The following is a 13,439-nucleotide window of genomic DNA, read 5'->3' on the forward strand; positions in this document are numbered from 1 at the left end:
TATAGTGTAAACATAACTTTTATATGCACTGGGAAACCAAAAAATTTGTGTGACTTGCTTTATTGCGATATTCGCTTTATTGCGGTGGTCTGGAACCGAACCCGCAATATCTCCGAGGAATGCCTGTACTGTCTAAATAGCTCTGCCTGGCTCCTCTCCTGCACATGTGGTTGCATATTTGGACTGGTCTTAAGTGGCCCTGCAGTGGACTGGGAGCAGCCTTTTCCTAAGTGACTGCATCACTGCAGTTTGTTAATGACAGTATACGTCAATTTTGTGTTTACATAGGTAAATTACGTGAAGCTTTTATGAATGTTTCTTTTCTCGCTTATTTTTCATCTAGGCAATGATCTCCTGTAGGAAGATAGCAGAATCCAGCCAAAGAGTGCAGGTTTATATCAGCCGCGTCATGGTTGCCCTGGGAGAATTCAGGTGACTTGCAGCTGAATTTAATTATTGGCTGAGCTGATAGCCCTGCTGGTAGTTAAGGTTACCCAGTGCTTCCCACTGCAAGACCCCATTTTCAGCTGCCTGTACATCTTCCAGGCTTGAATCACTTTGGCTGAGATTTCTTATGACAGGTTTATGAGTACAGCTGAAATTCCACTGGAAAATTTCAGCGGAGATTATTTGTCCATTTCTGATGATAAGATTAAGAGGAAACTAATATTGTTTTTTTGACTTTTTTAATCTTAACTATTTTTGGTGAGACAGTAGAACTTCCTACTGAGCATGAACTTAGGTGTTTGGCAGAGGGATTTTCCTCATGTCATATACAACTTCTTTGCATGTTGTACAGATTTCCATCTGTACAACATACTTGGATTAACCCTGTACAGGGATTTTCCATACACAACTTCTCTTATGTTGTAAAGATTTTTAGGCAGAATTTCCTAGGGAAAATCTCCTGTAGTTTCAATTTGCACACTGATGTTGTGTACCAGAAAGTATGATGAAGTAAACATTGCTTGTATGTGGAGCAGCTGCTATGTAAAATGAACCACTTTAGCTTGGTGCATGATTTTCCAGTTTATTAATGCATCTACAGCACAGATATTTAGATTTTGCTGAGATGCACTGCCCAACTTTTTTGTCTTGTAGTGGATATTGTTTTATGTAGTACACTATTGATTACAATATGATGCATGTTAGATAAGATGTCCAAAAGTGTTCTGCAGAAGACCATGGAAAAAATCTGCATAGCTCAAAGAGACTGTAGAAGAGGAACTGGAACTACTCATTTTGGCAGCCTTCCTGCACACAGTTAACTTAGCTTTTCATTCTTTTTCTTTGTGACAGAATTACAATCTGGAACCTGTATTCAGTTCCAAGAATCGCAGAACCTGTGTGGCTTACCATGATGTCCAGCACGCTGGAAAAGAACCAGTTATGTCAGCGATTTCTTAAGGAATTTACGCTTCTGATAGAACACATCAATAAGAACCAGTATGTTTCCTCCCTTTGCCTCTCAGGAACCTGTCATCCATTGCATAAAAATGCAATGAAAAGCATGCTGATATGGGCATAGCAGGATATTTTTCTGGTATTACCTTGCTTGTTTCCTTCAGGTTCTTTGCTGCTTTGTTAACTGCGGTGCTGACTTATCATCTGGCATGGGTCCCGACTGTAATGCCAGTGGATCATCCTCCCATAAAAGCCTTTTCTGAGAAACGCACATCACAGTCTGTGAACATGCTGGCAAAATCGCATCCTTATAACCCTCTCTGGGCTCAGCTTGGTCAGTAGCAAACTTTCTTATTTTTAAATCGGATATTTTTTAACAACCCTCCCTGTGGCTCTACGCCTCTTATGTGGGAGCTGTTCAAGTGCAGACAAGAATGAAATACATGTACTTCATCTCCCTACAAGTTGGGGCTGGCATGATATCTGGAAACTGGTTTGGGATCACTGACTCTCAAAGTTGGACCTGGTCCAGCACAGCAGCTTTAAGATTTGGCATTAGATTGGGGTTGTTAGTGGCCCCTGTGGCAGTGAAACACTTTCCAGGGATGGCTCTAATGTACAGAGGTCTGTAATAGGGAAGTTAAGAAAGGTGACAGAGGTTAGGAAGAAGAACAGGGCCCAGTTACAGAGCAAATGGGTAAACAGGGACAACTTTAGCCCATGGGAATTCTCTGATAGGCGATTGCAAGAGGACAAAGGTATCACAAAACCCAGCTGCAGACTCTGGCCCTAAATCTTCAGATGGGGGAGGCAGAGGGAGGGGAAGGATTGGCTTTAGCTTAATGCTTCAGTTTCATAGACTCTAAGGGGCTGGAAGGGACCTCACAAGATCATCAGGTCCAGCCCCCCTGCACTAAGCAGGAAAGGCAACTGGGGTCAGGTTTGCCAGGAATGGTATGCCTTCTGTATGCGAAGCATGTGAAAAGAGAGCTGATGAAACGCAACTAAAACTGCCTATAGCAACCTTCTAGAAATTGCACCTGATACAGGTGATACATAGTGACCAACATACTTGGGCATGATTGTTTGCAGAATAGGTATTCAGATGCCAGTATTCTATTTTTGCACAAACTCCTGCTCTTTATTCTTACCTTCTGGAAAATACTTCTCGTCCTAGTTTCTTTGTATGTTATCTAAAAAGGTTAAAAAGTCAGAAACACTCAGCATAGTAGAAATGAGATGTAGACACTGAACTGTTGATGGTCATGTGTTGGCTGCTTGTTATCTAATATTATTCTATTGGCTGTAGCGACAAGGCTCTTATTCAGAGATGCAGGTACCCTGAGAACTGTTGTTTCAGTTGCAGCATTAGCATTGCCTGCTTTAAAACTGAAGAGTTGTCAAGAGGAGTGATGTACTGGATTTTTTTTAAATGAGCAAAATGGAGTTGGCTTGGACAGGAGGGAGAAGAACGAAGGACTGGGGAGTCTAAAATTTAGTTGGAATGAAGGTGTAAAGTGGTGTAAAATGAAGGTGTAATCTGGTCCTTCCTTCCAGAAGCAGCTTCTAGTGGTTTTTCATAGGAAAGGAGGGAACATTGATACAAAGTTTATGCTAATAATAGTATCCAGAAAGGAGTCGGTATAACAGAAATGTAGTGTTAATCTGGTCTTCCTACCAAGATTATAAAGATGCAACCAGAGCTAAGTAGTTGGATATCAAATTATCTCTTCTGTTCTATATTCTCACATAGTCCAAAATATGAATGTTTTGTAACTTGCATCAATATGAAGTAAAATGTTGCCCCCTGGTGGTTCATTGGTTTTTCAAAAGTCAAGGTTCTTGGTAAAAGATCACTTCCTTAAAAAAATATTTTGGGTGACTGGTATGTAAATAACTCTGAAAAGAGACAAACTTGTAGACATGCCATGTTCTCGTAGATCATGGCATTTCGGTAAAATTTAAGTTAATTTCAGTCTTTCATATGTGATAGAAATCTGCTGTTAATGGTAGTGTAACAGTGTTGTTGTAGTTGTGATGGTCTATAAATTATGCAAGAGGCAAGGATTTCTTAGGGTGCTATTTTCTATTGGACCAACTATTTAGTTGGGATAAAGCTAGACAAGCTTTCAAATGCAAGACATTCTTCCTTGGGTTGCTCGCTGCATTCCAGATGTCTTGCATTTGAAAGCTTGTCTAGCTTTATCCCAACTAAATAGTTGGTGCCATAGAGGATCTATCACTCTAAGAAATCTTTGTTACTGTTAATGGTAGACCTGTCTGGAAATTTTATGATTTGCATGTTAAATTGCCAGCAAGTTGCTCTAAGATATGTTTAAAGTTAATTATATGCAATCAAGTCTAACTTAAGTCTGAATCCTGCAAACAAGCCTTCGCTTTAATATGCCTGTCAGTGGAGCTATTCATATGTCTAGAGTTATGTAATGTGCAAATATGTTTCCAGGACTAAGGCTTTAAAGTACGTGTATGTGGGGTGTTTATTTGTTTATTACTCTTCATTACTTCATAATGTCATATACGGTTCATGCTTATTTGATTTCCATAGCAGCTGTGCTCAGCTTATAAGTAAATTGACTTTTCTTTTGAATGGTGGAGCTTTGAGATTCAATCTGGATTCTTTCCATACATCATCCATAATAATAAACATTCTGCGAGCCTTGCTCTACCTTAGAGCAGGGGCTAATAACCTTTTATAAGCTACAGGCCGAAACAGCCTAACCCCAGCCCAACACAGGCTGGTGTCTTTGGTGGCACATCAACGGTGAGGGGCAAGCAGGGTGTTGGACTGCACACGTGCTGAAGCCAGGCAGCTGGCAGCTATGCCTGGGTCACCACTGCCCATCTCTACCCCCAGCTTTCTGGCTGGTTTGCAGATGTCTTCCAGCCAGTGGGGAACTGAGCCAGGGCTGGGCCACAAAAGCTGCATCTGCACTGCTGCCACCTTTCTCCACCCCATTTCTTTCCATTTTCCTCCTCCTGCCTCCCACCTTCAGCAGAGGTGCAGCTGGAAACTGGCTGGCCCCAAGCTCAGTTCCCCACCAGCTGGAAGCTGTGCCTGCTGCAGCCAGGCAGCTGTGGGAAAGAAGTAGCAGCAGCAGTTCAGCTCCTCACTGGCCAGCTCCAGCCCCTCTGGCTCCATGGGCTGAATTCAGTGGCTCCAGCAGATTGGACCCAGCCTATGAGCTGTATGTTGCCGATTCCCTGCCTGTGGGCTTCCACCGCCTTCTGTGGACTTGTACAGACCAAGCTGCTTGGACTCAGGGAAACATCTGATAGAAACCTAGCACATGGTATTCCATTGTGGTAGTTGATTACTCATGTTTCCTTGTGGAGCCAGCAATGCTAAGACCCTATCTCTTTACTTACAAAAGCTAATGGATATTTAAATTTTATAAACAATCCTAAAGGTGCCAACCCTGTGGCTGGGGGACCTACCTCTAAGTGAAAATACACAATGTGTTATATTCTATTTATATAGATACAACACTATCAGTTATGTTTTTCCCCAATAGCCTGAGTAGCGTCAGGATTGAAGTACATATCCTTTGCCTAAAGAGAAAGTAATTTGTTTTCTGAGATAAGGTAAATGGCATTTCATTCTTAAATTGTAGATATTTATGCAAAATTCTAAGACTGCTTAACTTGGTATGAGAGAAAGTAAGTACAGTAAAATTCTACTCATTTGGTCAAGTGTTAAACTTATTCTTGACTTCTTTTTCTTTTCCTTGTGACCATTTTTAAATCAGAGTAACATTTTTGTAATTTTCATTTTTTCTAAAACAAACTTCCGTCCTTTTCACTTCAAAGCTGCTGGAATGTTAGTTGCCTAGACTTTATAATCAATTGTGCGAAAACAAGCTAGCATATGAATAGAAGAAAGGATGCCTGGTTTTCAGAGCTTCAAACTTTCATGAATTTACCATGAAAGAAAGCATTTTGCAAACTATTTAAGAAGTAACTACCCAAATTACAAGTGTTCTTTTGAAGTAATATGTATTGAAATTAAACTCTGTCTAATTGTAAACTTTATACATATCATCCTATCTAACTGTGTAAATCTCTTTTCTTTATGCCTTTGTATAGGTGATCTGTATGGTGCCATAGGCTCTCCAGTTAGGCTGACACGAACTGTGATAGTTGGAAAACGTAAAGAATTGGTTCAGCGCTTACTTTATGTGCTCACATACTTCATACGCTGCTCTGAGCTACAGGAAAATCAACTGACCTGGAGTGGGAAGGTTGGAGAGGGGGAGCAAATGCTGAATGGAAGTAATATCACAACTGCATTGGAAAAGGGAGAGGTGGAGGAAACTGACTATGTGGTTGTCACTGTTAGAAATGAACCTGCTCTTGTGCCTCCAATCCTACCTCAAGAGAATGGTGGAAATAAAAACAGTATCTCTATAGGGTGTGTAAGTAACCCAGAAAACTCCTGTGCTGTGCCACCATCTTCAAAAGAAAAGAATGAAGAAGTAATAGGAAAGGCAGATGCAAGCACTGAGGAGCCCTGTATTGCATCCAAAGACAGCTCAACTGGCAGTTATGGGTCTCATAAAGGAACAGTGGATGATAATAGGAAAGAGATGGCAACTGTTACAGGAGCTATATCCTACCATTTTGAAGAACCAGCTGAATCGGAAGTTTTAATAAATGAATTAAAGAGCCCCAGCCAGATTCTTTGCGAAGTAGAACAAAAGCTATCTGGTAGGTCATCGGCTGTACCCTGTCCTGAACGGCTTGTTCACAGGAGTCCTCATTTAGAAAGGGTCACTTTTCAGATTGGTAGTTTTACATCACCAGAGTCAGATATAGAAGCCTGCCAGCAGGAAGTGGATGAAAATCTTGGGACATTCAGACAAAAATCAGAGCTAATAAGCTGTACATCAAATGCATCAAATGCCTTGGCAGAAAATGCAGAGAATCGACCTGAATCTTCAAAGGCCCCCTTTCAGCCATGTATTAGACGTAATGTTTGTTATGCACAGATTCCATCATGTAAAGGGAGTGAGAATGTGTTTAATAACCTCTTGGCTGAGGGTAATAGAGTTGAAATGCATGTAGCGAACACTTCTGCTCTTCCTGGACTCTCAGGTGAAGTAGTTGTACCCACTGATAACAAAAAGAAAACAATGAAAACAAAAGGCTTGGAAGAAGGTAGAACTCTGAACTCCAAGAATCTGGAGGGCCATTCCCCTGACACTATTCAAACAAGTTCTGCTGTCATACAGGACTGCAGTCAAGTAGTTCATAAAGATATCTCCTATGGGGATGCTGGAAAGAAAATCTCCATTAGAATCGAAGGAGACATTCCTAGGAATGAAAGTTCAGATAGTGCACTTGGAGACAGTGATGATGAAGGCACTTCACATGTCCCTGATCATGATCAGCACCCTCAAGGTCAGGTCAACCAGAGGCATAAAGAATTTGCAGAAGTAGATCTTCCTTTACCAAGGTAAAAAATGTGAATGAAGATGGGGTCAAAAGCTTTTGTGACCCAGTGCATCTATGAAATGCACTGGGGTCTCCATTTACTTCCTTGATATGATGGTGTGATTTAAGAATTGCAGTCCCTTGTTGGCAGTCTCTGTGTAAGTCCAGGATTGAATAGGATGAAACACATGAAGTCTTGACAGACAGTGAGCTTATTTTTCCAGCTTTTTGTAAATATGGTCCTTAAATGGAATTTATTTGTAATACTTGTTAAAAGTAGCAATTACAGGAAAAGTTTCCAACAGTTTTCACGAGTATAATTCTAGCTGGCCCATGCTTTTACCCCTTGCGCTCTGATCTTGTGAGCAGACAGCATTACTGACTTGAGAGTCCACTATTTGGGTTCTATTATTTTCATCAAGTCTCAAGAAGCTGCACCCTGGGAACTGAAATTTTCCATTTGGTACTCTGCCAGAAAGTGAACCTTTGGAAAAGTTTGAGTAAAACACATTTCTGAACTAGGGGAAAAGAGAAAAGTTGAGATTGTAAGATTACTTCCTCCCTCCCCCAACTCTTTTAAACTAAAAGTATGAATGCTTAAAATATATGAAGAGCTGAAATCTAAAACTCAGGCATAATTCTGTTTTAATGCTAGCAGCAAGACCTCTGCTTTGCTTGAAAATTGGTTTAACAGATAGAAAAAGCATAATGAGCTTGTTTACCAGAAGCCTCCTTAGATTTACGTGTGTGGAGATGTGGATATAAGCTATTAATTAAACAGATTCTTGCCTTGCTTTTCTTGCTGTAGTCTGCCATTAGAGCAGAGCCTTGGGTACATATTACTTTTGTAGCACTATATTGTAGACTTTAATTCTACAAATGAGCATCAGCATGTTTGGGCCACTTGTAGCACCACAAAAAGTTCCTGTTTCAAACAATAACTTCTTTGTCGTGCTTCAGGAGGTCTCTCGGACCCCCTCAGCTTTTTGCAGTCCTCTGTTCTCCTTCCTGCCTCTCCAAGTGGAAGGGAAGGAGACTGGCCAACTCCCTGACAGCTGGGGAGGCAACCGGAGCTATAGGTCCATTTGTGGTGATGGTGGCTGTTACAGAACCAGCCCCACTCTGAGGAGCAGCTGATGTGCAGCTATTCCATGAAATAACTCTGTCATGTCCAGGTCTGCAGCCACCACTGATCAGTTGTTACAAAGCAGGCAATGAGCTTTGAAGCTCTGCCCCTGCCACTAGAGGGGAGGCAAGGAGAGCATTCCTCTTCTTGCCCTCTCCCCTCACCAGTAGCTGGGGGCTTCCTTTCTGCTACAGCTGCCTCCAGCTGATGCCAGTCACTTCTGTGTGGGGCAGGGGTGGAGGAGAAAATGAGCAGTCATGTTATCACATTGTGGCTTGAGAGTGCATCTTTTGAGGCAACTTTGTCATGGGCCAGCCAGGGGGCTTTGCACATGTGCATGCCTCCATAGCACTCTATTTTTGGACCGCTACAAAGTGTAGTGCTACCCTTTCCCCTCCACACACACCCTTTTTTTTTTTCTTTAATGCATCTAGGGTGCGGATGCATGTTGCCCTGTGGCAACATAGCAATTCCATGTCCACACAGGATTGCCAGCTATGTCACTAGTGATGCACTTCTTGAGTATAGCGCACCACTACAGTGACATAGCAGTGAAATCTACCCATGCACCATGTGCACGTCACAGTAACCATCTGTACTGTGCCATACTTTAGTACTTCCAAAAGGAAGTGCTAAAGCACAGCGATGTGTAGATGTGACTCGAAAGAACTAAATGATGGGGAGTGGATTTTAAAGTTCCAACAGCAGCACTAACTCAATTCCTCATCCTTTTGTATGGCTGCATTTACTACTGATTATTGTCATATGCCAAAGGATTTTCAGTATAAATGTTAAAGGGGTATAGAAATATACAGTGAATGTGAGACCCAATTCATGTTGTAGCTCTAAACCAAGTAGCAACGTGAAGAATTATATCGGTCTCATGGCTTGAAAAGCTGGTCACAAATATGGTGAGCAAATGTCCATGTGCCTGGAATGTGGCTGCATCCTTTAATTTTTTGATTGAACTTTATATTTCTGTGTTTTAGGTCTAACACACTCAGCAGTCAGAGTGTGAAAAACTTTGGAAGGTCACTTCTCGGTGGTTACTGTCCCACCTACATGCCTGATCTAGTACTGCATGGAATAAGTAGTGATGAAAAGCTGAGGCAGTGTCTACTAGCAGATTTGCTTCATGCAGTACATGTAAGTTGATACTTTTGCTCCAAGCCACTGACTTCTTAATAGCAAGGATTATGTTATCTAATTGGGAACATGTAAGACGTGTTCAGCCAAATAACAGTTTATCACCCCGTTGGAGACATTACACTTCCCATGGCTTGGAAAAGTGACCCTTTCAGAAAATATGGGAGGAGCTTGCCTGCAGATAAGATGCTCTCACCTGTAGTCTTGGTCTTACCTTCCAAGTAATTGGGGAAGTTATCTGTAACTTCTTACTTAGAGTTGAACAAGTCTGGCATTCTTTAGGATACCAAAAACATAATATTGAGCTGTCTTCACTTTACAGTTACATTGGCAGGCTGACTGCTTTGCAGCTTACAAAACAAGGCTGGTCTGCAGGTGGCTGTAAGCTTGCTACTGCAGTAGCCACCTACTATGGTACACGTTGCCATGGTGATAGAATATCTTGTAAGGACTCAGCTTTTGCCAGACATTAGCACAGATGACTGCAGAGAGCAGTTGGCTGCTAAATACAAGCTGTGTTATGTGCTGAATTAAACCATGCAAAAGTCTCCAGTTTTTACCCTAATGTAGTTCAAAGTGTAATTTACTGTAGCCAGTTTGCCACTAAATTAACTTTTATAGTTGCACTATAAAGACAGAATAAAGATTATTATGACCTACTGCCTACTGATGGATATCCACTCCTTTTAGCAGTAAGAAGAATTGTGCTACTGCAATAGGTTTGTGTTTAATGAAACTGCTATCTGCTCTTCTGACAGCAGAAGTTTGTCCATGGAACAAACTGGCCTGAGTTGTAACCCTGGGTCTATTTCTTTGTTTCTTCCCTATGATGCAAAAGCTTGTTGAATCTGTGCTAACGGCGAAGCCCAGGATTGCATTGAATTCCTCTTTTAAAAAGATGCATAGATTATAGCAGTCACCTAACCAGCATATTCTTCACTTTGTCCCCCAAATTGCTACTCAGGCTGAAATTCATGAACTTCAGCCCAGCTTAATGTGTGGGGTTTTTCTGGCTGTTGGAACACAAAAATATTTAAACTTGGTCTAAAGGCTTTTTTAAACTCTCACTTCTGAAGACTAATTGTTTTTATTTTGTTCTGTTTACAGCATCCAGTACTTGATGAGCCCATAGCAGAAGCTGTCTGTATCATTGCAGATACAGATAAGTGGAACGTACAAGTGGCAACAAGCCAGAGAAAGATGATGGACAATATGAAGCTAGGCCAGGATGTTTTGGTTTCCAATCAAGTGTCCAGTTTACTACAATCCATTTTACAGCTTTACAGACTCAACCTCCCAGCTGACTTTGTGAGTGTGTTTTCCTGACAACTGGAGTTAATGTTTCAAAGTCAGATTTTTTCAAATAGTTTATTTTCAGGTACTTTAGCTATTAACTGTGAATTTGACAACAGTAAATCTAACTTCAGTCTAAAATCTCACTCCTTTCCTGTTCCTCTTCTAGAATTGCTACCTCTCATATTAAAACTGATTTGTGACTTTTTCACTCCATTGATGTAGCAGTCATGAAGGAGGTGCAGTTTTAAGGTGGTGCCACTTTGCTGCTTATGCCTCTAGGCACACACCTGAGTGTTTTATTTAGTCTTTACGAATGAGGAGCATTTGTCCCACGTACCTTGCCTCATTTCACACAAAGGCATAGGTCAGGCAGGAAGTAAATGGTGCCCTACTTGACACCATATTATGATACTGGCCTATAATTTGTTTAGTGAAACTATTTGAAATTTGTATAAATTAAGATATTCTCGGCTTGCCTTATCTTCTTACTTCACAGTACCAGTTTTCTTTTACTATTCAGATAATTAAAATCTTGGCTCACTGTCCTTGATAAAGATGAGAGAACAATTATGAACTCAAAATTTGATTGTTTAAAATCTTTTTCTTGTTTTAAAAAAAAATATATATGTATATATAAAAAATTGCTTACCAAGCATAAGTCTCTTCCCATTAGTTTTTAAATTAGTAGAATTTGTTGCATATCCACATATAGTATTAAAAGAAATTCAGACACCCAAGAACAGTTTTCTTTCAGTGTGCTTCTAAAGTTTAATGTGGCCTGAAGTTGCTTGCTGCTGTTGCCTGTCAGCTGATTACATGTTCCATAATATGATGTTCTGCATAAACTTGTTTTCATCTTCAGGAGCATGTATGTCGAGCTGAATTACTTTGATTTTGCTGCTGGCAATTGCTGCAGAGAAAACATACCACAATTTAATACACATGGTATCCCAAACTAAAACATTGGTTAAAGCTTGTTCACCTTGTGGCACAGAAGCCATTATGTATCTGATGAGTGTATAAAAAGTATATAAGCAGCTATATCACTAGCACACTAAAATAAAGGAAGAGGCAAATTAGTGCTTTTAGAAAACCTAACTGAAATACAAATCCAGCTTTTGACATTATACTTGATTTTTATTAAATATTCTTAAACTGGGACTATAAGACACCTTATAATACAAGGGTGGGCAAAATACGGCCCATGGGTCCGCGGCTGCAAAGTCATAGGATCTGGCCCATGGGAAGCTGGTGGGCTCTGGCTGCTCCATCATGCTGGGTGGGCATCCTGGCCCCATCTGCAGCTTAGACCAGTTCCTGCACAGTGTGCCAGAAACAGCACATGCCAGCATCAGCTGTGCACACTGCCTGCAGGTTCCTGCTGGGGCTCGAGGCATCTGCCAGAGCACATCCTCAGGGTAGAATGGCGGCTTGAAGGTGGTGCTGGTGGTAGCAGGGGCCCTGGCTGAGCTGCCTCTGTTGAAGCTGCCAGCAGTGCCAACACCAGCTTCCCTTTCCTCCTCCCCCCCACAACCTACCTGCAGCCCCATCTCGCATATGGAGGTTTGGTGAGCTGTTGCAGGGGGGAGGGGAGTGCTGACCTGGCCCATAGCAGCTCTCCAAAACTCCCTATGTGGTGCATGGGCCCAAATAATTGCTCACCTGTTTATAATGGGTTCAAAAACTGCTCTACATGGTAAACAGTGAGAAAAAGCACTCCTGTCAAAGCACATTAAGACAGTAGCTTTCTCAGTTATCTGATGAACCTTAATTTTCTCAAGAAGGACAGATCCCCAGAGTAATGAAGTTTCCATTTTATGTTCAACTTTTACATTTATCTTTAAGAACAGAGGTTGGCAACATATGGCCTGTGAGCTGGATAGGGCCTGCAGAGTTGGGCAAGTTACAGCAGTGCAGGGACTCTGTGCATACCCACAATGAGGCCATGCCACGTGGGGCTCAGCTGGGTTGTTCAAGCTCACACTACTGAAAGATTGTTGGGTGATATTTTAGAAAAACAATAGTGTCTGAGAAATTAAGAATCACTAATTCAAGTATGCAGGTTTCAGGCTTAGCAAAATGCCTTTTATCATTTTGGATATAATCCAGCTCCTTTCTAAATGAGTGAAAAGACTGTCATCAGCTTCAGTGGGAATTTAATTTGTTTCTTTGACTGCTGTATACTAAAGTTGCTAGCCAGGAAAAACAGCCTGTTCCAATCCTTTGAAGAAAAACTTTTTTTTTGTTTAAAATTGTGGTTGGCAGCTTAAGAACGCCACTTGCTTATTTTTCCTGTGTTGTTATACTGCAGTCACTGTATTCCTACTAGTATAGGTGTTAAAATAAACGTTTATGTTTTCATAATGCTTTCACATGAATACTGAATCCCTAAGGTTTTTTGGTGCATTTCTTTATAGTGCATAATGCATCTGGAGGATAGACTACAGGAGATGTATCTCAAAAGCAAAATGCTTTCAGAATATCTGCGAGGACATACAAGAGTTCATGTGAAAGAGCTAGGAATTATATTGGGGTGAGTAAGATATAAATCCTGCAATAAATTTCTGGCAAGCCTTAGTGACCAAGGTCCCTATACAACATGAATGCTGCCTGCTGTTTAACGAGCAGGCTTGCTTTTTGCTTCTCATTAGACTTATACGAGAGAGGGAGACACGAGTAAAGTGTGAAAGTATGTACCACTGAGCCATCTGGAACTCGCTGAACTGTCTACAGTTCAGCCAGTAAGGATAAATCTCTAGTCCTTCTCAATTACTTGGAGTAGAAATGACATCTTTCATGAACAGCTGAGATTTTAATTTTGTTTTCATTTAGTCTGATATTTTCCCCCCTTGTGTATTAAAGTTAAGGGATTAGGAGAAGCAGTTCCACCAAATGTTTGAGGTTCCTTTTGACAAGAGGTGTATTGTTTCAGATTTTAAAAGGCAGGTGTGGGGAAATGAAAAGAGGTATGCTGTGTTCAGCAGCTACTACCTAAGAAGGATGCTTGCTTGACGGG

At 41.1% G+C, this 13,439-nt stretch overlaps 2 protein-coding genes across 5 annotated transcripts in view; one reads left to right on the top strand and one right to left on the bottom strand.

The window, feature by feature from the left end:
* FNIP2 (folliculin interacting protein 2) overlaps window positions 1–13,439 on the top strand; it is a 63,884-nt gene that overhangs the window by 47,072 nt on the left and 3,373 nt on the right. For all 4 annotated transcript variants that reach the window (XM_019534542.1, XM_019534544.1, XM_019534540.1 and 1 more), the window contains 7 exons: window positions 344–432; window positions 1,300–1,446; window positions 1,569–1,738; window positions 5,509–6,877; window positions 8,971–9,127; window positions 10,235–10,435; window positions 12,841–12,956. In XM_019534542.1, coding sequence (XP_019390087.1) covers window positions 344–432; window positions 1,300–1,446; window positions 1,569–1,738; window positions 5,509–6,877; window positions 8,971–9,127; window positions 10,235–10,435; window positions 12,841–12,956 — 2,249 coding nt within the window. The remainder of the gene's footprint in view (window positions 1–343; window positions 433–1,299; window positions 1,447–1,568; window positions 1,739–5,508; window positions 6,878–8,970; window positions 9,128–10,234; window positions 10,436–12,840; window positions 12,957–13,439) is intronic.
* CUNH4orf45 (chromosome unknown C4orf45 homolog) overlaps window positions 11,154–13,439 on the bottom strand; it is an 84,456-nt gene continuing 82,170 nt past the window's right edge. The window contains exon 5 of the mRNA XM_019534545.1: window positions 11,154–11,333. Coding sequence (XP_019390090.1) covers window positions 11,307–11,333 — 27 coding nt within the window. The 3' untranslated portion in view covers window positions 11,154–11,306. The remainder of the gene's footprint in view (window positions 11,334–13,439) is intronic.

This window comes from Crocodylus porosus, unplaced genomic scaffold (genome assembly GCF_001723895.1).
Source record: "Crocodylus porosus isolate Cpor-Errol unplaced genomic scaffold, CroPor_comp1, whole genome shotgun sequence".
Classification (NCBI taxonomy): domain Eukaryota; kingdom Metazoa; phylum Chordata; order Crocodylia; family Crocodylidae; genus Crocodylus; species Crocodylus porosus.